This window comes from Apiospora aurea, assembly GCF_038362705.1.
Source record: "Apiospora aurea strain CBS 24483 chromosome Unknown utg000005l_segment0_segment0, whole genome shotgun sequence".
NCBI lineage: Eukaryota > Fungi > Ascomycota > Sordariomycetes > Amphisphaeriales > Apiosporaceae > Apiospora > Apiospora aurea.
Window position 1 is genome coordinate 1,231,235 of NW_027117392.1, and position 16,467 is coordinate 1,247,701.

The window sequence follows — 16,467 nt, forward strand, 5'->3', positions numbered from 1 at the left end:
CACAGTGGCTTGGCAGCTGAGATGGTCCCCTGAAACTGAGATTAGGTGGGTGCTGCCAGCAGCTCAGTAGCTCGGTACTTGCGTGTTAGCTATTACAACGGAGCTTCAACTGCCTACCTAATGCTCATCACTGCATGTTGTCATCCTGCGTTTACATACAGAGCTCCTACATAAACCAGCTTGAATGTCGCAAGTCAATTAACCATTTAAAATCAACTACATACCATTCCAAAAAAAGTAGAGTTCCCCTGCGCAAAGTCACCGCCCCCCGAAAATGTCCACAATAGCCTCCCCGAGAGAGCCCACGCGGCGCATGGCCTCGTTCCAAACCATCACGACCCCGACCTCGTCGAACCGCCCCCTCGCTCGACGGCTCCCGCTCCGCCACGACGTCCCCGAACCCGAACAGCGGCTCCTTCGCCTCGTCCCCCGTCAGTGGCGGTGGCGGGCGCAGCAGCAGCACCGGCCCCCCGGCCACGAAGCGCAACCGGGCCGCGCTGCGCGAGTACTACAACCTCCAGGAGCGGAAGGCGGCCCAGGCGGCGCCGCCACCGCCCAGCGTCGAGGTGACGGACCCCCTGGGCGGACAGCACGAGGCGTCCGAGGTGCCGCCCTCGGAGATGGACGGCGAGAGCTTCGACGCCGACGCGTACGTCAAGAAGGCGCTGGCGGAGAACGGCATGGAGGACCTCCTGAAGCTATACACCAAAACGCTCGGCGAGATCCGCGCCCTGGACGCCGAGAAGAAGGCGTTGGTCTACGACAACTATAGCAAGCTGATTTCGGCGACAGAGACGATACGGAAGGTAAGATTACGTCCTTGAGACCCGGATGGAGATGGGTGCTAACGGCGAGTAGATGAGAACGAATATGGACCCATTGAACCCAATGGCTTCCACACTTGACCCGGCCATTGCACAGATTTATTCACAAGCCTCCTCGATACGAGAAACACTACGGAGTCAGGTACCACCCCCAACTCCACAAAGAAAGCCGCCGAAGAGGCAAGGCAAAGAAAAATACGTACGAAGCAGTTGGCTCTCGAGGTCCTCGAGACGCCCGACAAAATACGTGCCCTTGTTAGCGAGGGCCGTTTAGAGGATGCACGGCAAGCCTGGAAAGTACCCCGGAAGCTGTTGGTCACCTGGAAAGAGAAAGGTTTGGGAGGAAGCGACGTAGACGCTTGTATTGAAGATGGGGATGCTGCAGTCCGAGGAGAGGCGAGCAGCTTTAACTGGAGACAAACAGACTCCGGCGGTGTTTGAGCTGTCGCCCTTCGCCGACACTGCTTACGAACCCAGGCTTGATATGTCTATGGTCTCAAAGGGATCTCGGTCCGCCTGGCTCACTAATACCTTTCCTTCCGCACGAGTGCTTTGGGATAACATCTTCTCGAGCTCAGGCTTCAGTACCTGTGTCAGGTATTGACGTTCCGAGTTGCTGTGGAATACGGTAACCACAGTCTGGCCCAGCTGTGTGTAGCGCAGAGCAGAGTGATGATCCATCTCGCCTGTGACGATGAGTTCGGCATCGGTATCCTTGAGTACGCTAGAGCCTGAACCAGCACAGACGGAAACCGTCGAGATGCTCATGTCTTTCAGGTCTTTCCGCGGATGGGGCAACGCGACCGACATGTGTTGCTGGTCGCCTAGGCCACGTGACAGGTTCTTAAGAATAGTTGTCAGGGGCATCGGGCCCTGCAACTTCATCGTGCGGCCATACCCGAGTCCCTGGAGGCTTTCGGGAAGGGGCCGAGAAATGGGCTGAACCACCTTACGTTCAGCTTGCTTGGTCTCGCTGTCAAGTATGATATCACACAACCAATCGTTTAGCCCACCCTTTGCTGCATCAACAGCCGTATGGGGGCAGTAGACAGCTACACGCGCGGCGATCAACCGGAGCAGGTGCTTTTGCATGGGATCCTGGTTGGATAAAGACTTGAGAGCGCGGAAAATGACAGGGTCTGCGTCATGTCAGTCTCTGGGTCTACAAGTCGTCGTTGCTCTAGAACTTACGATAGCTGATGATAATGTTAACCTGCTTTTCAAGAGCTTCATCCACGACAGCTGCAGTGAGATCGTTCGTCAGCAGAACGGCACCTCCGCCCTGCTTGGACTCAGTTCCTTCAGGAAGCAAGGCTTGGTCCAGGAGTACTGCGAACAGTTAGTTGTCGCTTTCCCGAGGGGTAGCTGAAATAAGAAGACGTACATCCCGTGTTGTCCCATGCCGAATCGGCCAGCTCAGGAGGGTAGCTACAAGACATTAGAGTGTATTTGGTATTTGGCGACAGCATGACTTACAGGGTCTTCATTGCCTTCACTACGGCATCGGTAAAAGTAGGGGCCGCCATCTTGCTAAATCCTCTGTGAAGCGGTTGTGCAGGAAACGAAGCTCTGCAAGCACCAGCAACGGGTACAGCTAGTTTGCACGTTCCAATACGTGGAATGACCTGAGTATAAAGATGACGCGACAAAGCGGATCTCATCGAGACTGTGCAGTAGTAAAAAGGACTCGATTGTAATATCAAGTCTGTTCTTGGGGTGTGTCGTGACGCTGTCAATTGCCAAGTGATGATCTTGAACTCGACTCTGCCGATTGAGCCACAACAGCTTCGGTATTGCACCAATAGCTTCAGCCACCGAGCCACTGACAGTGGTTGGAGTGGGTGATTTCTTGGGCGGCACACAGAGGCCCCACCCCCCACTGGGAGCTTTGGAGGGGCAATTCCGTCATCACCGAGGTCGCATTAAATCAACCCCCCCAAAGTTTTGGTTCGCGCGCGCGCATTCTACATATCGTCGTCGCCCTTTTACCTTGTATCATCCTAGCGCAAAGCAGAAAATGGCCGAGTCGACAATAACAGAGGCTTCGCTCAAGAGCGCCCTGATCGAGCGGTTGAATGCGACCCATGTCGAGGTCACAGATATGTCAGGTAAAACGAGCACCTTACTCTACCTCTCGCCTACCTACTTACCTACCTACCTACTTCTCTCTACAGTATTATGTACTAACAAGCACTCACTCTCACTGAAGGTGGCTGTGGCCAATCCTTCACCACGCTCATCGTCTCGCCCCAGTTCGCCGGCCTCAACTCGCTAAAGCGCCACCGCACCGTCAACGCCGCCCTCAAGACCGAGATCGCGGCCATCCACGCCTGGAGCGCAAAGTGCCAGACGCCCGAGGAGTGGGAGAAGGACAAGGCGAAGCACGGCGACGCCTCGGCCAAGCCGCCGATGGACGGGACCGTGGATGGAAAGGTCGAGGGTGTTGAGGCTTAGGCAGACGCGAGGAGAAAAATGGAAGAAATCGGATCTTATAAGCCTGCTACGATCATGACAACCTCGGGTTGAGGTGTTATAGCTCCCCGGGGCGTTGGTCCACGCAACAAAAGGTTACGGAGGAAAGGGGGAAATGAAGGCCATGTAAATCATACGCATATGCTTTGGGAGGTTTTCATCTGCATGCGATCATGTATGTTGCACGAGCATCAGAATATCGTGCCGGGCTTGGGGGCGTTTGTGAAATACCAATACATACCAGGATACCTCTTTCCCATTCGGTGTCCAACACTCCCATTCTGTTATGCAGGGCTGGAGGGCTGATCGGGATCTGCTTGTTCAAAGTCAGTAGGAAAGCTGAAAAGTCTGTAACCTCAGTAACCCTCGCTCGTTATGGCAAATGTATCAAAAGCCGTATAGCGTCGAAGGGGGTATGTTAACAGAGATCGACTCGCTCGAGCAACTAACCGCCCAGCTAATGGAAGTATATATAACAAACAACCCAGTCCTACACTAGGCACATCGGTACTTATATAACTGGCAGTACTAGTCTATCCAGAAATATCACAGTCATCCATCTTAAACATTGTAGATGATGAGATCTGGCATGATAAAGAAGCTATGAGCCGGTAATACGAGTAAGTTTAAGTTTACAATTACACCCCGAACGCTTTCTATTTAATTCAAGACTGAATTATATACTCGAGGGCCATAAATAAGATGCAGGCACAACGCCTACAGCGTTGTCATCTCAGGGCTACGCACACGCACTTACTCCTGCCTCGCAAGCATGTCCTTTCCAGTTTGTCAGCTGTATAACCAACAAGTTGATATTGTATATTTTGGCTATAGATGTCCTTCCAATATGCTTCAAGTCTTCTTCCTGTGAGAAGGACTGGAAGCAATACGCTCCTACCATTCGATGTCTTCCTTATCCTTGTCGCGTTCCTCGTCTCTGTCACTGTCACTGTCATCAACCCAAGGGTTCTTGTCTTTTTGCAATTCATCGCTAATATTTTGTGCTCGCGTCTCCTAGAATAGTCCGAGTAGGTCCTCGCTGGCGTTGGCATTCTTCTTAGCAGCATCCCCATCAGGGTGGCCCAATTGCGTCGACGCCGGCGGTGGCTCACTGCTGCTGTCACCCCCAATATCTAGGCCAGCAAACCCATTCATCAGATCGTTAGATGCACCGCCGCCCATGCCACCCGCCGCAGCGGGCTGCTGAGGTGGAGGAGCATCAAATAGGCCCATCATATCAGCCATACCCCCGCTTGGTGCGGCACCACCGGCAGGGCTGACAACGCGAGCCGGAGTACCTGGAGCGCTAGCCTGCTCCAATGAAGCAGGAGCACCACCATCGAAGTCGATATCGAGCAAGTTTTCGATATTGTTTTGGTTGCCAGACCCGTTGGTAGCAGCGGCCGCAGCGGCTGCTGAGGCAGCGATCGGGTTCTCTTCCAAGTTCTCGCGCTGTTCCTGAATGGCAGCACGTTGGATGGCGTCAGCTCCGTAGCGACCCTTGCCGACGAAGGACTCGGGTGGCTTGTGGTAGACAGATGCAAGCGTCGACAGTTCGGCCAGAAGCTGCTCTAGTAAAGCTGTGGGTAGGCTAGTCATTGTCGTAGTAATGGCCGGCTTTTGTGAGAGAACAATGTTCTAAAAGGTGTTAGTGGTTCAGTACGATCTTCTCCGGGCGACGGTTTACATACCTTGGCGACATCCAAGTCGCCTGACAGGAGACGCCAGTAGACATAAGCCCTGTCCCGGATATCTGGGTTGTCGTTTTCTGTAGTTGCTTGCTGGAGAACCTTCTGCACCAATTGCTGGGTGTTGCTAGGTTTCTTCAAGAACAGCTTCACTACTGCTGTCAGGATCTGAAGTTGGGTCTGTGTGAACTCCTCCATAAACCCGTCAACAAAGCTTGCCAAGATGTCATCGGCGTTGCTGATTTTCTCAGCGTACTCGCCGACAATCCAGATAAGCGACCCTCTGGCGTCAGGCTCATCTAGTTCGTCAATATGCTGGCAAAGAGTCGGAATAACGCCTTCGTAGCCGGGGTATTTGCGCAGGATATCCTTGATAACAACAATGACCTCTTGCACAACGTAGTTGACCTTGGTGGCGATCAGGTCCAGAAGAGCATTGACACACTTCTCGCTGGCGCCCTCGATCTTGATAGCCACCTGGCCAATGGCTTTGACAGCCCTCCGAACAAAGTCCATATCAACTTCCAGCGCATACTCCTTCAGTTCGGCCAGCAGCTGTTCGTAGTTCTTCTCGTTGGCGATTCTGACCATGATCTCCAGCTTTTGGAGTTTGACATATGGCGGATCGTTGTACTTGCAGAAGAAAACCCTCAGCTCCTTGCTCAGAATATCCGGCTTAGCCTGTAGCAGCAAATCGATGTTCCTCAGGGCCACATATTGGACCTCGGGAGCGGAAGCAACCAGAGTCACCAAGGGGGGCGCCATCTTCTTGAGATATTGCCTCACAAGATCAGGGTTGATCACTCTCATGTGAATGAAGACGACCTTGACTGCAGCCAGCACAACACTGGGATTGACATGCTGGAATTGCGGGGCAACTCTTTCGCAGATGTGTTCCGATTCCTTGACATCTTGGGGAGGGTAGGCAGCAAGTGTCGTGAGGATTGTCACTCTTCCCCATTCGGTACATTCGTTCAGGGCCATGAGCAGCTTCTTCAGCGTCGCGGGCGTGATGATCAGCGCTGAGGTCTCGGGGGCTGTCTCAGTGATTTCGGAGAGGGCCTGCACTGAATTCGCGACGACCATGGGGTTAGGGTCTCCGATCAGCTCCTGCAGTATTTCGATGAAGCCGTTCTCTATACACATTGTCGGATTGAGGTCGAAGAGCTTGGCGACACATATCGCTGCCGTTTTCCGCACATATGGCGACTCGTCGCGTAACGTTTTCCGCAACGGCTCTTCCATGTAGTCCACCATCTTGTCCACACGAATGCAGCCCATAGTCCTGATCGCCAAAGCTCGAATAAGCGGGTTCGGGTCTTCTGAGTCTTGAACGAATGTATTGACAGCCAGAATACATAAGTCGGGATGCGATTTGGCGTAGTTCCTGAGCTCCAGGTCAGTGCTGTCTCAATGGGCAAGTTCAGGGGTGCAGGCACCTCAGCGGTTCGAGCAAAGCCCGCTGCTGGGGAGTCTTCGCAAACTCACATTAGGTACAGGTAGACCAGCTTCTTTTGGTCCAGGTCGCCGGTCGCGATGTTCTTCAGAACATCTGGGAACAGCGCAGACACGTCCTTACCTAATGTCATGGCCATGATGGTCTTCTGGATCGACTCTTTTCTCTCGTAGGCATACTGCGAGACCAAGCCAGCCCTCAATTCGAAGGTTTCGCCCTTCTTAGGCACGGCGAAAGCGCCGCGAATGCGGTTCACAGCCATGGTGCCGGTATGCGCTGTTGGTGTTGTTATTGATGTTTGGAGGGGTTCGGGTTGGATTGGATATGCGGTGACTGCGATATGACGGGCAGTCCAGTCGGTTCAATGTTGGATAAGATGTGGGGGATAGGAGCCCGTTCTAGGGCGATGGTTAATACATCCGCCTTTGCTTGATGCGGGCGGTATTATGTGTCCCTTGGATTGTCTATGAGGGCGAGGCTTGGTGTTGCACGCCGAGGGTTGCTTGCTGCCTGCCAGGTGGAATGTGTAGGCGAGGTAGGTACTCGATTGGAAACACTCGTCAGAAGCTGGATAATAGGCTAGGCTGGCCCGATCTGCTTCTCCTTATTCAATGCACGTAAGTACCGCCAGCTTCATCAATGTACCTGCTAGTATGGAGCCGTCGCTCGCTGAGTTCAGCCTTGACCAGTGTTGGCATCAATTGAAACTTGAAAGGGTCTCCCGGCTCTGGCGCTAAGAGGGCACGCGCAGCCACAGTACTTCTCCTAGCTGTCTGCATTTGAGGCTGGGACAAGTGGGTCATCATCTCTAGCGCATCCATGGGAACATCAAAGTCAAGCAACGTTGAAGCAACATGTATCACCTACAAACTGGGTATACAGCTCAGCCCAAAACCAAAATTGCAATACTCAGTTCATATCTAAAAAGGACTTTCCTGTCGAACCAGCGCTCGATATCCCCGATGAAGCTCACACCGAGACATTGTTAAGAACGGACAAAAGTCAACAACCAAACACCACTTCTCAGGGCACATGGTACGCTCAGGTCTTACACGCGATACAGGCTTTCGTTGCCTTGACTGACTTGTACCAGGCCAACTTCCCCAATCTCAGGCGCCTCTTCATTGAAGCAAGGTCAGACGACGAAGAGAGAGCCGTTTCCCGCAAAGCTGTGAGTGTTCTTGCCATTTTGTAAATCATTGTGTATGTACATTGACTCATCCGCCATTAGTTCTACAATGCTGTCATGTTCATGGGCTCAGTAGCCGTCTTTAGTCTCATAGCTCAGAAGATGAATGCCAGTCGCTAGCTTGTATCCTGCTGCCTCAGCTCAAAGTGATCATGACAACCCTTACAACATCAAATACGCCTGTTCGCCAGGCTCCAACCTTAGTATACATAAAACGCCCGTTGCGGGACGGCAGCACTGGAAACGCCATCGCAGTTACCGACTGCTTCCTAATCCGACTCACTTTCCGAGCCAAGGAAAGCCAGGTCGGCCATTCTCTTTGAGACCCGAGGCTTTGCCTTCGACTCTTCTTCGTCTTCTTCATCCTCATCGTCATCTTGAGTTGCCGTCTTTGTAGTCGCCTTGGCCTTGCTTCTGGAAGCTCGACCACCTCGACCGTTAGATCCCCACATATCGTTCATTTCTTGTACCGCTTCGAGGTCGGCCATCAGTTCCCTTCGCTCCTTGATCTCCTTGGCCCTGGCTTCAGAGAATCTTCCGGTCATGCCAATGTCGTTCAACATCTGCTTCAGGTGCCGGATTTTTCCTCGGGTGTCGTCACCGTACTCCTTAAGCTCAAACCCCCAAATCTTGCGCACGCCACATTTCACCAAATGGCCTTGCAGCTTCTTGATCTCTGCCTCGTCTCCAGTCACCTCCTTCGTGGCCTTCGTGGCTTTCGTAGTGGTGGATTTTGGCTTAGAAGGACCGCTTTCGCCCTTGGCTTTGCGCTTCCTCTTGGGTAACGGCTCGTCTATGACGGATGATAGTTCTGAGCTGTCATCGTCGACGAGAGCTTGATCCTTGACTTCCGTCCGATCCTCGCCGCCTTTATCGTCCTTCTCAATGCTTGTCTTGCTCTCGGGGACAGGGCTTGTCTCGGCCTTAACACTTCCAGCTTTCGCAGGCGACGATTGATCTGGCGAGTGTGGCTTCTCATTTTCCGAATCTTCAGAACCGTCTGACTCAACCTGACGTGCTGCCTTGGGTTTGCAGGCTTTTGCAGCAGGCTTACGCTTGCGGTTTTTGGCAGCCTTGCCCGTGTCGCTAACCTCATCCGCCTCATCCTCGTCGGAAACAGCATTCTTCTTGGATTGGCGACGCGATTTTGCCGGCTGTTTCGGTTCGTCTTCTTCGTCCGACTTCAAGTCACTCAGCTCCGACTCGGACTCGGGCTTGGCCTCAGATTCGGACTCGGGCTCGGATTCTTCCTTCTTTGCCTTCTTTATGGGTTGTTTCTTCTGCGGGGCAGCTTTCTTGCCCTTTTTGGCGGGTTTCTCCTCCTCCGATTCATCCAGTTCGCTCAGTTCCGAGTCCGAGTCTGGCTTCTTCTGGGCCTTTTTCGCTGATTTCGCGGGCGCCGCTTTCTTGGCTCGTTTAGCTGGTGGGCTGGCATCTTCGCTAGACCTCTTTGTGCCGTTCTTCTTGCTATTCTTGGCCGCCGAGACAGGTTGTGGTTTAGCAGCTTCCTTATCGCTTTCCTGGGATTGCTCCTATCAAGAGGTGTTGTTAGTCAGGTGTAAACATGTCCAACAGAGAAACACCAAATAGAGACCGGGATGCGTACCACTGCCTCGTGAATAATATCTTTGCTCAGTGTCTTCCAATCGCCTTGCTTGAAGAAATCGGAGTCGAGATCCAACTTTTCGGCAACGCGTTGTCGGATGTAATTGACTGTCAAGTCGTCGCGGTCGTCACCACCAAGCACGGCGCGGACCTCGGCTTCGAGCTCCTCTTTGAGCTTCTTCTCTGATGGTGCCATTGCAGAATGACAGTTTTCGTGGAATAGGGATTCAATAGAGTGGTAATTGCAATAGTCGCAAAATGGGCAGTATCAAATGGCAATGGTTACGGCGCAACACAAGACGCGCCTTAATTCTTGCTGTCGTCACTTTGAGAGGCGCGTTCGACCTAGTGGACTTTAATGCTCGGTCCTGAAGTCGCGTGGGGGGGGGAGGAATTGGAGCTTCAATTGAAGTGCGAAGTGGAGTCGCTCTCCCGGTAAAAAGCAAAGAACCTCCGCATGAGGAAACAGACAAGGGCGGCACAGGCCATCGGACCCATCAGCTGCACTGTCATGGATATACTCGATCAGCCGGAAGTAGTTCCCCTATATGACTTTATTAGCGATGCCAGACTTTAGCTACTTAAGCCTTTCTCTTCTTCCAACACGGGATACTTCCCATACTGGTCAGGAACGTTGGAACTGGATTTCAATGGCAACAAGTATTGTTGGGTGTCGACTATTACTTGAAATTTGTAGAAAATATTACAATGAACAAAGTCTAAATATCTGTTGCCTACCCTGCGGCGTACATAGTTACTGTCCCTTCTTTCAATATCACAAGACTAGATGCTTCAGGAATATACACCCCCAAAGGCCGGCATTGCCGTCCCTTACAGGACGTGATGATAGAACTTATCGCACGGCAGAGAGCGTCCGATGGTATATCAAGTGCTAAAGTGCTGTCTAAAAGAAAGAAAGAAAGGACAAAAGAGAAAGGTGCTACCGTGCTAATAAATACACAAATGAAATGTCTAGCGTAGCGCGCTAGGCGCGTCAAGGGGCGACCCCCTGTCTCCATCCTACTGCGATAGAACTCATTATTGAAAAAGACATGAACATGTAATTATTGTAAAATGAAACTACCAGATCTATTGGTGGCCAAAACACCTCTGAGGCCCACGAGGGTTACCCGCCTAGTTCGTAACGGTGGTGAGATGCGCTTGGCGAGAAAGTTTGGTTGTGTCTTTGTTCCTCATAGGTTGCCTCGCCACCGGGAAGTTCTGCCTTATACTGTTGATGCCAAGACTTCTGGGGCGGGCTACAATATGATGGCGCCTCCCCATAGTAAGGCGGCATGGCAGGTTGTATTGGGTTCCTCCCTGAGACCCTTCGCTCCTTGTTGATTCTTTTCCGCCGTCTAAGTATGCAGATGGTCGTGCTAACGATTAGAGGACGCCCCCGATACTACCTGCCGCTGCACCGGCGATGAGCCTTGTTCGCGAAGAAGCTGATGATCCCGTAGCCGTCGAAGAGGGGTCAGAACCGCTGTTATTCGGGCTGCTTTGTCCCGTACCACAGTATTCTGTAACTTCTTGGTCGGACGTGTCGACAGCCACTAGGTTTTGATCTGATGTTGGGTTTGCCGACCACAGGGTGCACTGGTTTGCATCCATATTGACCATAAGGTAGGCCGCAGTCAGGAACTGTCTCCCGAGTTGCGGTAAGTCGTTGGCGTTGACGCCCTGGATCGAGTTGATAACAAGATCGGGAGCAGAGCCGTTTACCACTAAGGCGCCGGTGGGACGGTCAATAATGACATTTGGCACAACAAGCTGGTCATTTGGCACTCGGACCGAAAGACCCGACTGTAGTTGAATCGTAAGATCACCCCCATAGCTGTTTACGTTGTTAGCCGATGATGCTTTTTCAACTGTATGGAGGAATACTAACGGCCCGTCACCACGCGTATACTTGATCGAGAAGAAATTTAAACCGAGGGATCTCTCCAAATTATTGTTCATTCCTGTCATTCTCTGAAAGTTGTTGACGTAGGGGTCCAATGGAAGGGTCAGCAAGGTCGGGTAATCTGGTACGATGCAGGCTGCCAGTGCAGTGGACCGGGAGCTTGGGAAGATACTCGCATTGGCGCCGTTAGGGAAGTTGAGTATCATGTCGGAGATGGTCACCACGAGACGCGAGGAGCAACCGGAATTTTTAGACAGTGCCTGCACGTACTTTGACCGGAAACCTTGGCTCAATCGTACCCGCCGAACACTATGCTACCACCAAGCTGGAAACTTGTAGTGCCTCCATTACGGCCCCAAAAGAGACCCCAAGTATTTGACAGGTTCTTGGATGAGCGCTTCAGCGTCTTGAGCAACGTGGAATTGGTCCCTAGCCCGAAGGCCACAGTAGGATGACACCCCTGTGCCCCCCAGTTGTTCAGGGCAATACCGACGGGAAAGTTACCCAGGCTGACATTGTCGTTGAACCTCAAAGACTCTGAGGCATATGGCATTTGCGGATATGGGGCGCTGTCAATGGGATAAGTAGCCGGATCGGCTTGCTTTCGAGTTGAGGAAGCGAATGCATCGTAAGCTCCTCCGCGTTTGGTGGTGCAGCTCATCACAGAGTGATTGTCATTCGAGGGGCACCGCCCGTTAGGTCCATAGAGAAAGGTATTGTTCAGAGACCTGTGCAAGTCTTGGGTTAGGATCAGATTTCGGTGTACACAATGTTATCAGCTTACCACTTGAGGCATGAAAGCGAATGGCTGTGGAGGATCGCCAACTTGAATCTCAACGCCTCTGGCGATCTGCATGTCTGGGAGAGAGACGTTGCCTATCGGAACAGTGATGGGATATGGCACGCAAGAAGCATATGCTATTAGAGGCCATAATCCCATATATAACAGTAGCCAGGTGCGAGCCCCTGGGGCTATCCACGAAGAGTCTTTCAGTATCCCAACGTGACACAACTCGGCCCGTCGATTTTGAAGCCGAACGTCGGGTACGTTTTGGTGTGAAGGGCAGTGGACAAAAAGATTAGCTTGGCAGTGTGGCTCAGCTGAGCAATCAACCAACAGGCGCTAAATTCTAGGCTATTTGGTACCTGGACCAACACTGGACGGATTTGATTGACCTCGCTAAATAGGGGGCTTCAATTGCGGGTAAATTTGGAATCTGTCCCTGGGATTGCAGCGAGAACCATCACACTTGGCACCTCCAAGGTTGGCTGCCGGGGAGAAGGGACCCGGGGATGGCCTGAGCCGATCTCTGTTCCTGTTTCCACTGTTGGCAAGGGACCTGACACTCCGCTGGCATGCTGGGTATGCGTCGTTTCCCACGGCGCGCGGCAATGAAACACCTGTTGTCTGGCCTCGAGTAGTGGAGGGTGTGCGATCAACTTCTTCCTTCGTTATTTCAGGATCTTGGACATTCCTTACACTCACTTCAACACAATTTTTTGAAATTTTTGAAACCTCGAGCTTTTGGTTATACTCATGTTCTTCTTATAACGAATGCTGCACAATTGTCTCGCTATCTCTGTTGCTCCCAGCGATCTGCCCCCCGTCATGTACGTCGAGATGAGGGCCCGCTCCAAAAACCGCTTCGGCAACGGCCGCCGCCTCCTGCCGGCCGTTGCAATACTTGCCGTATTCTACATTCTCTACAGATGCAATGTGCATCGACTAGAAGAATCGCAATGGCTGGTGAACTACATGAATGTGGACGCGCCGCTGCAATTGCCGACCACTGCGAAATCTAGTTTCAATTGGACCAAGGTCAAGCACCAACACCCACCTGTTGGTGAGCTTGAACCCTTGCCCAGTACCAAGGGTCGAAGGGCTCTTCCCAAAGTCCAGCACTCCTTCAAGTCAGAGTCAGCCAAAGCCAAGGCGGTTCGTGAGGCCAGAAGACGCGAGGTCAGAGAGCTGTTCCAAAGGGATTGGCAAGCGTACCGAAAGTACGCCTGGATGAAGGATGCACTGAAGCCAATGACCGGCACTTACCAAGACCAATTCTCTGGTTGGGCGGCCACGCTTGTTGACTCTCTCGACAGCCTGTGGATCATGGGCCTTCGCGAGGAGTTCAACGAAGCCGTTGCTGCTGTAGCCCAAATCGACTTTGGCAAGTCCAGTTCGCCCCGTGTCAACACATTTGAGACCAACATTCGCTACCTTGGTGGCCTCCTTGCTGCTTACGACCTGAGCAAGCGCGAAATCTTGCTCGTCAAGGCTAAAGAGCTAGGCGATTTGCTGTACGGCGCCTTCAACACGGCAAACCGCATGCCTGTCGATTTCATCGATTTCGCACGTGCCAAGACGAGAGACGAGCTGTTCGTCGAGGGCTCCGTCGTTTCAGCCTCTCCTGGAACCTTGTCACTCGAGATGACGCGTCTGTCACAGATCACGGGCGATCCCAAGTACTACAACGCCATGTCCAAGGTAATGGACGTCTTTTACAGCCAACAGAATGCGTCCCAATTGCCTGGGCTGTGGCCCATGATGGTTTCAATGAGCCGGAAGGATGTATCCTCTGGCTATCAATTCACCCTGGCGGGATGTGCCGACTCTCTCTATGAATACCTGCCTAAGATGCACGGTCTCATTCAAGGCGCGGAGCCCAAGTACAAGATCATGTCAGAGAAATTCATGGACGCAGCCGACAAGTACATGTTCTTCCGACCCATGCTCCCCGGAGAAGAAGACATTTTGGTATCAGGTGCGGTGAATGTTTATAACGACGGCCAGCATCTTCTGGACCCCGAGACGGAGCACTTAGCTTGTTATCTGGGTGGTACCATGGCCCTGGGAGGTCGGTTGCTGAACAGGCCCAAAGACATTGAAATCGGGGCTAAGCTGACGAATGGCTGTATCTACGCATACAAGTCAATGCCCGCCGGGGTTGGACCCGAGCGACACAATATGATAGCCTGCGAGTCTCGGAAGGACTGCCCTTGGGATGAGCAGGTGTGGATCCAGGAAAGGCAGAAACGCCCTGAATGGAAGGAGCATCTACCCAAGGGGTTCACCACGGCCAAGGACCCTCGATACATCTTGCGGCCCGAAGCGATTGAAAGCGTCTTCCTGCTTCATCGAATCACTGGCCGCGCGGAGTTCCAGGAGGCGGCATGGGACATGTTCCAGGGTGTGAGGAATGCCACGGGCGCGAAACTTGCAAGTGCGGCCGTCCCTGATGTCACAAAACCAGTCGACCCGTCCCAAAACGAGGACTACATGGAAGTATGTTGAAATTCCCGACCACTACGAGTACCAGTTATTGACATGCCTTACAGAGTTTCTGGCTAGCCGAGACCTTGAAATATTTCTATCTGGCCTTTTCACCCCCTGACCTGATCAGTTTGGATGATTACGTCTTTAACACCGAGGCTCATCCATTTCTGCGACCCAAATGAAGAGGCAGTCACCATGCTCAAGGCAGAAGACCATCGCTTCCAACCATCATTATTCATTAACTATCAACTATGTTGGTCTCGGGTATCTATTAGGTGACGACCTAAGCGCCGAAAGCCTTATCAAAGTCAGTCAAGGTGAACCGGTAGTGCACCTTGTTGGTCTTCACTCTCTCGATAACCTCGGCGCATCCCTTTTCGGAGATAGGGATGGTCTCGACCATAGGGTCAAGCTTCTTCTCGGCAGCCAGCTTCAGCATGGCCAAGCACTCAGGGCGAGAGCCAATATGGCTGGCACCGATGCTAGAGCCATTGGCCATAAACTGCTGCGGCTTAAGGTTGGGGATAGCCTCATCGGGCAAACCGACTTGGTGGAACTGGCAGCCAACCTTCAGGATTGACAGATAACTATCGAGGTCGAAGGTGTGAGTCATGTCAGCAGCGTTCAAGACGAAGTCGAACTTGAACGCCAAAGGCTTGGCCCAGTCTTTGTCGCCGCTGTTGACGAAGTGCTTGGCGCCTAGCTTAAGTGCGTCGTCCTTCTTGTTGGGGGAATGGGAGATGACGGTGACCTCGGCCCCGAGCGCATTGGCCCACATGACACCAAAATGGCCGAGACCACCGAGACCGACGATGGCGACTTGCTTGCCAGGGCCGACTCCGGCGCGGACAAGAGGCGAGTAGGTTGTTAAACCAGCACACAACATGGGTGCTGCGAGATGGGACGGGATGGCATCCGGGATGGGGAAGACGAAGTACTCGTGGGCACGGATATGTGACGAGAAGCCTCCTTGGGAAACAGTCTCATTTGGGTCGACGTCCTTCGGGTAGGGCGCTCCATAGGTGTCTAACAAGGAAATGTAAGCAACTGTGTTCAAAAGATGAAGGGTAGACTGAGGTGGTGGCACGTACCGACCATGTGAGGGCAGTAGTTCTCATTGTCGCTCTTGCACTGAGGGCACTTGAGACAAGCCCAGATCTGAGCGCCAACACCGACGCGGTCGCCCTCCTTGACATCCTTGACGGACTTGCCGACCTTGATAGCCTTGCCGACAATCTCGTGGCCTACGCAGATCGGGGTATGGGCCTCGCCCCAACCGCCAGTGACAGTGTGGACATCAGAGCCGCAGACGCCGCAGCACTCGATCTGGATGTCAATGTCATTGTCACCAAAGACCTTGGGCTTGAACTGCACGCGGTTTTCCAGTCAGTCCCGTGGCACGATCCAGTTATTGGTGAAACTTGGGAAGAACGTACTGTCTGTTTCTTGAACTCCTTATATTTACCCAACTCGTTGATCATGAATCCTTGGAACTCCTCGGGGTAGGGCATCTTGCAAAGTGTAGTTTGGGTGTTATATGGGAGGTGTGAATGTCTGTGTTTGAAAGGACGAGGGTAAGAGTTTCGTTTGATATTGTGATTGTTGTTGAAGTTGATTTAAAGCAAATTCCCACGTCAGGTCTACGAGATATCGCAAGTATATATATGCATCTTCCAGTGAAGCTTCATGACGACATGGCTCATTCATACTGCATGTGTGTTGCGGAGTTTGCACCGCATGTACAGCACTCAAAGGCCACTCACTCACTGTACGGCACTCAGGAGCGCCAGACGGGGGGCTCCTGTTCGCATTTAGTGACGTCGAGAGCTCAAAGCGCCCCGGGGGAGCTATGGCTTGACGTGGTTTCGATCTGAGAAAGCCATCGATTTTCAGAATATGACGATTAGACATGGAAGAGCGCGGTTGCTACTCTCCGAGTGGGCACTCTTACTTCCACGAGGATGCCACTAACCAATTGTAAGCTTCCAAGCACTCCTAGCTCGAGAATACTCTGTCTGCATCCAAAACGTGGGCCTCTCCCGCATGACCCGCACGG

The 16,467-nt window shown here is 52.6% G+C and overlaps 8 protein-coding genes across 8 annotated transcripts; 3 read left to right on the forward strand and 5 right to left on the reverse strand.

Moving 5' to 3' along the window:
- Nucleotides 1–184: 184 nt before the first annotated feature.
- PG986_006953 (uncharacterized protein) lies at nt 185–1,265 on the forward strand (the record flags this gene model as incomplete). The annotated part of the gene is made up of 3 exons (XM_066843175.1): nt 185–193; nt 288–806; nt 1,035–1,265. 3 exons carry the CDS (start codon nt 185–187, stop codon nt 1,263–1,265), a joined length of 759 nt encoding a protein of 252 aa, XP_066699287.1.
- Nucleotides 1,266–1,295: 30 nt separating this feature from the next.
- PG986_006954 (uncharacterized protein) lies at nt 1,296–2,485 on the reverse strand (the record flags this gene model as incomplete). The annotated part of the gene is made up of 4 exons (XM_066843176.1): nt 1,296–1,963; nt 2,016–2,153; nt 2,209–2,252; nt 2,301–2,485. Coding segments are annotated over 4 exons (1,035 nt in total), but the record flags the coding sequence as incomplete, so codon positions are not given.
- A 356-nt stretch (nt 2,486–2,841) lies between these two features.
- On the forward strand, nt 2,842–3,278 carry PG986_006955 (uncharacterized protein; the record flags this gene model as incomplete). Its single annotated transcript, XM_066843177.1, has 2 exons — nt 2,842–2,932; nt 3,016–3,278. The coding sequence occupies 2 exons, from the start codon at nt 2,842–2,844 to the stop codon at nt 3,276–3,278; spliced, it is 354 nt and encodes a 117-aa protein (XP_066699289.1).
- A 1,032-nt stretch (nt 3,279–4,310) lies between these two features.
- On the reverse strand, nt 4,311–6,702 carry PG986_006956 (uncharacterized protein; the record flags this gene model as incomplete). Its single annotated transcript, XM_066843178.1, has 3 exons — nt 4,311–4,934; nt 4,988–6,389; nt 6,473–6,702. 3 exons carry the CDS (start codon nt 6,700–6,702, stop codon nt 4,311–4,313), a joined length of 2,256 nt encoding a protein of 751 aa, XP_066699290.1.
- Nucleotides 6,703–7,898: 1,196 nt separating this feature from the next.
- PG986_006957 (uncharacterized protein) lies at nt 7,899–9,430 on the reverse strand (the record flags this gene model as incomplete). The annotated part of the gene is made up of 2 exons (XM_066843179.1): nt 7,899–9,161; nt 9,236–9,430. 2 exons carry the CDS (start codon nt 9,428–9,430, stop codon nt 7,899–7,901), a joined length of 1,458 nt encoding a protein of 485 aa, XP_066699291.1.
- A 1,190-nt stretch (nt 9,431–10,620) lies between these two features.
- Nucleotides 10,621–11,693, reverse strand: PG986_006958 (aspartic-type endopeptidase; the record flags this gene model as incomplete). Its single annotated transcript, XM_066843180.1, has 2 exons — nt 10,621–11,071; nt 11,440–11,693. 2 exons carry the CDS (start codon nt 11,691–11,693, stop codon nt 10,621–10,623), a joined length of 705 nt encoding a protein of 234 aa, XP_066699292.1.
- A 1,056-nt stretch (nt 11,694–12,749) lies between these two features.
- PG986_006959 (glycoside hydrolase family 47 protein) lies at nt 12,750–14,593 on the forward strand (the record flags this gene model as incomplete). Its single annotated transcript, XM_066843181.1, has 2 exons — nt 12,750–14,420; nt 14,474–14,593. The coding sequence occupies 2 exons, from the start codon at nt 12,750–12,752 to the stop codon at nt 14,591–14,593; spliced, it is 1,791 nt and encodes a 596-aa protein (XP_066699293.1).
- A 101-nt stretch (nt 14,594–14,694) lies between these two features.
- PG986_006960 (alcohol dehydrogenase (NADP+)) lies at nt 14,695–15,922 on the reverse strand (the record flags this gene model as incomplete). The annotated part of the gene is made up of 3 exons (XM_066843182.1): nt 14,695–15,437; nt 15,503–15,779; nt 15,848–15,922. 3 exons carry the CDS (start codon nt 15,920–15,922, stop codon nt 14,695–14,697), a joined length of 1,095 nt encoding a protein of 364 aa, XP_066699294.1.
- Nucleotides 15,923–16,467: the final 545 nt, after the last annotated feature.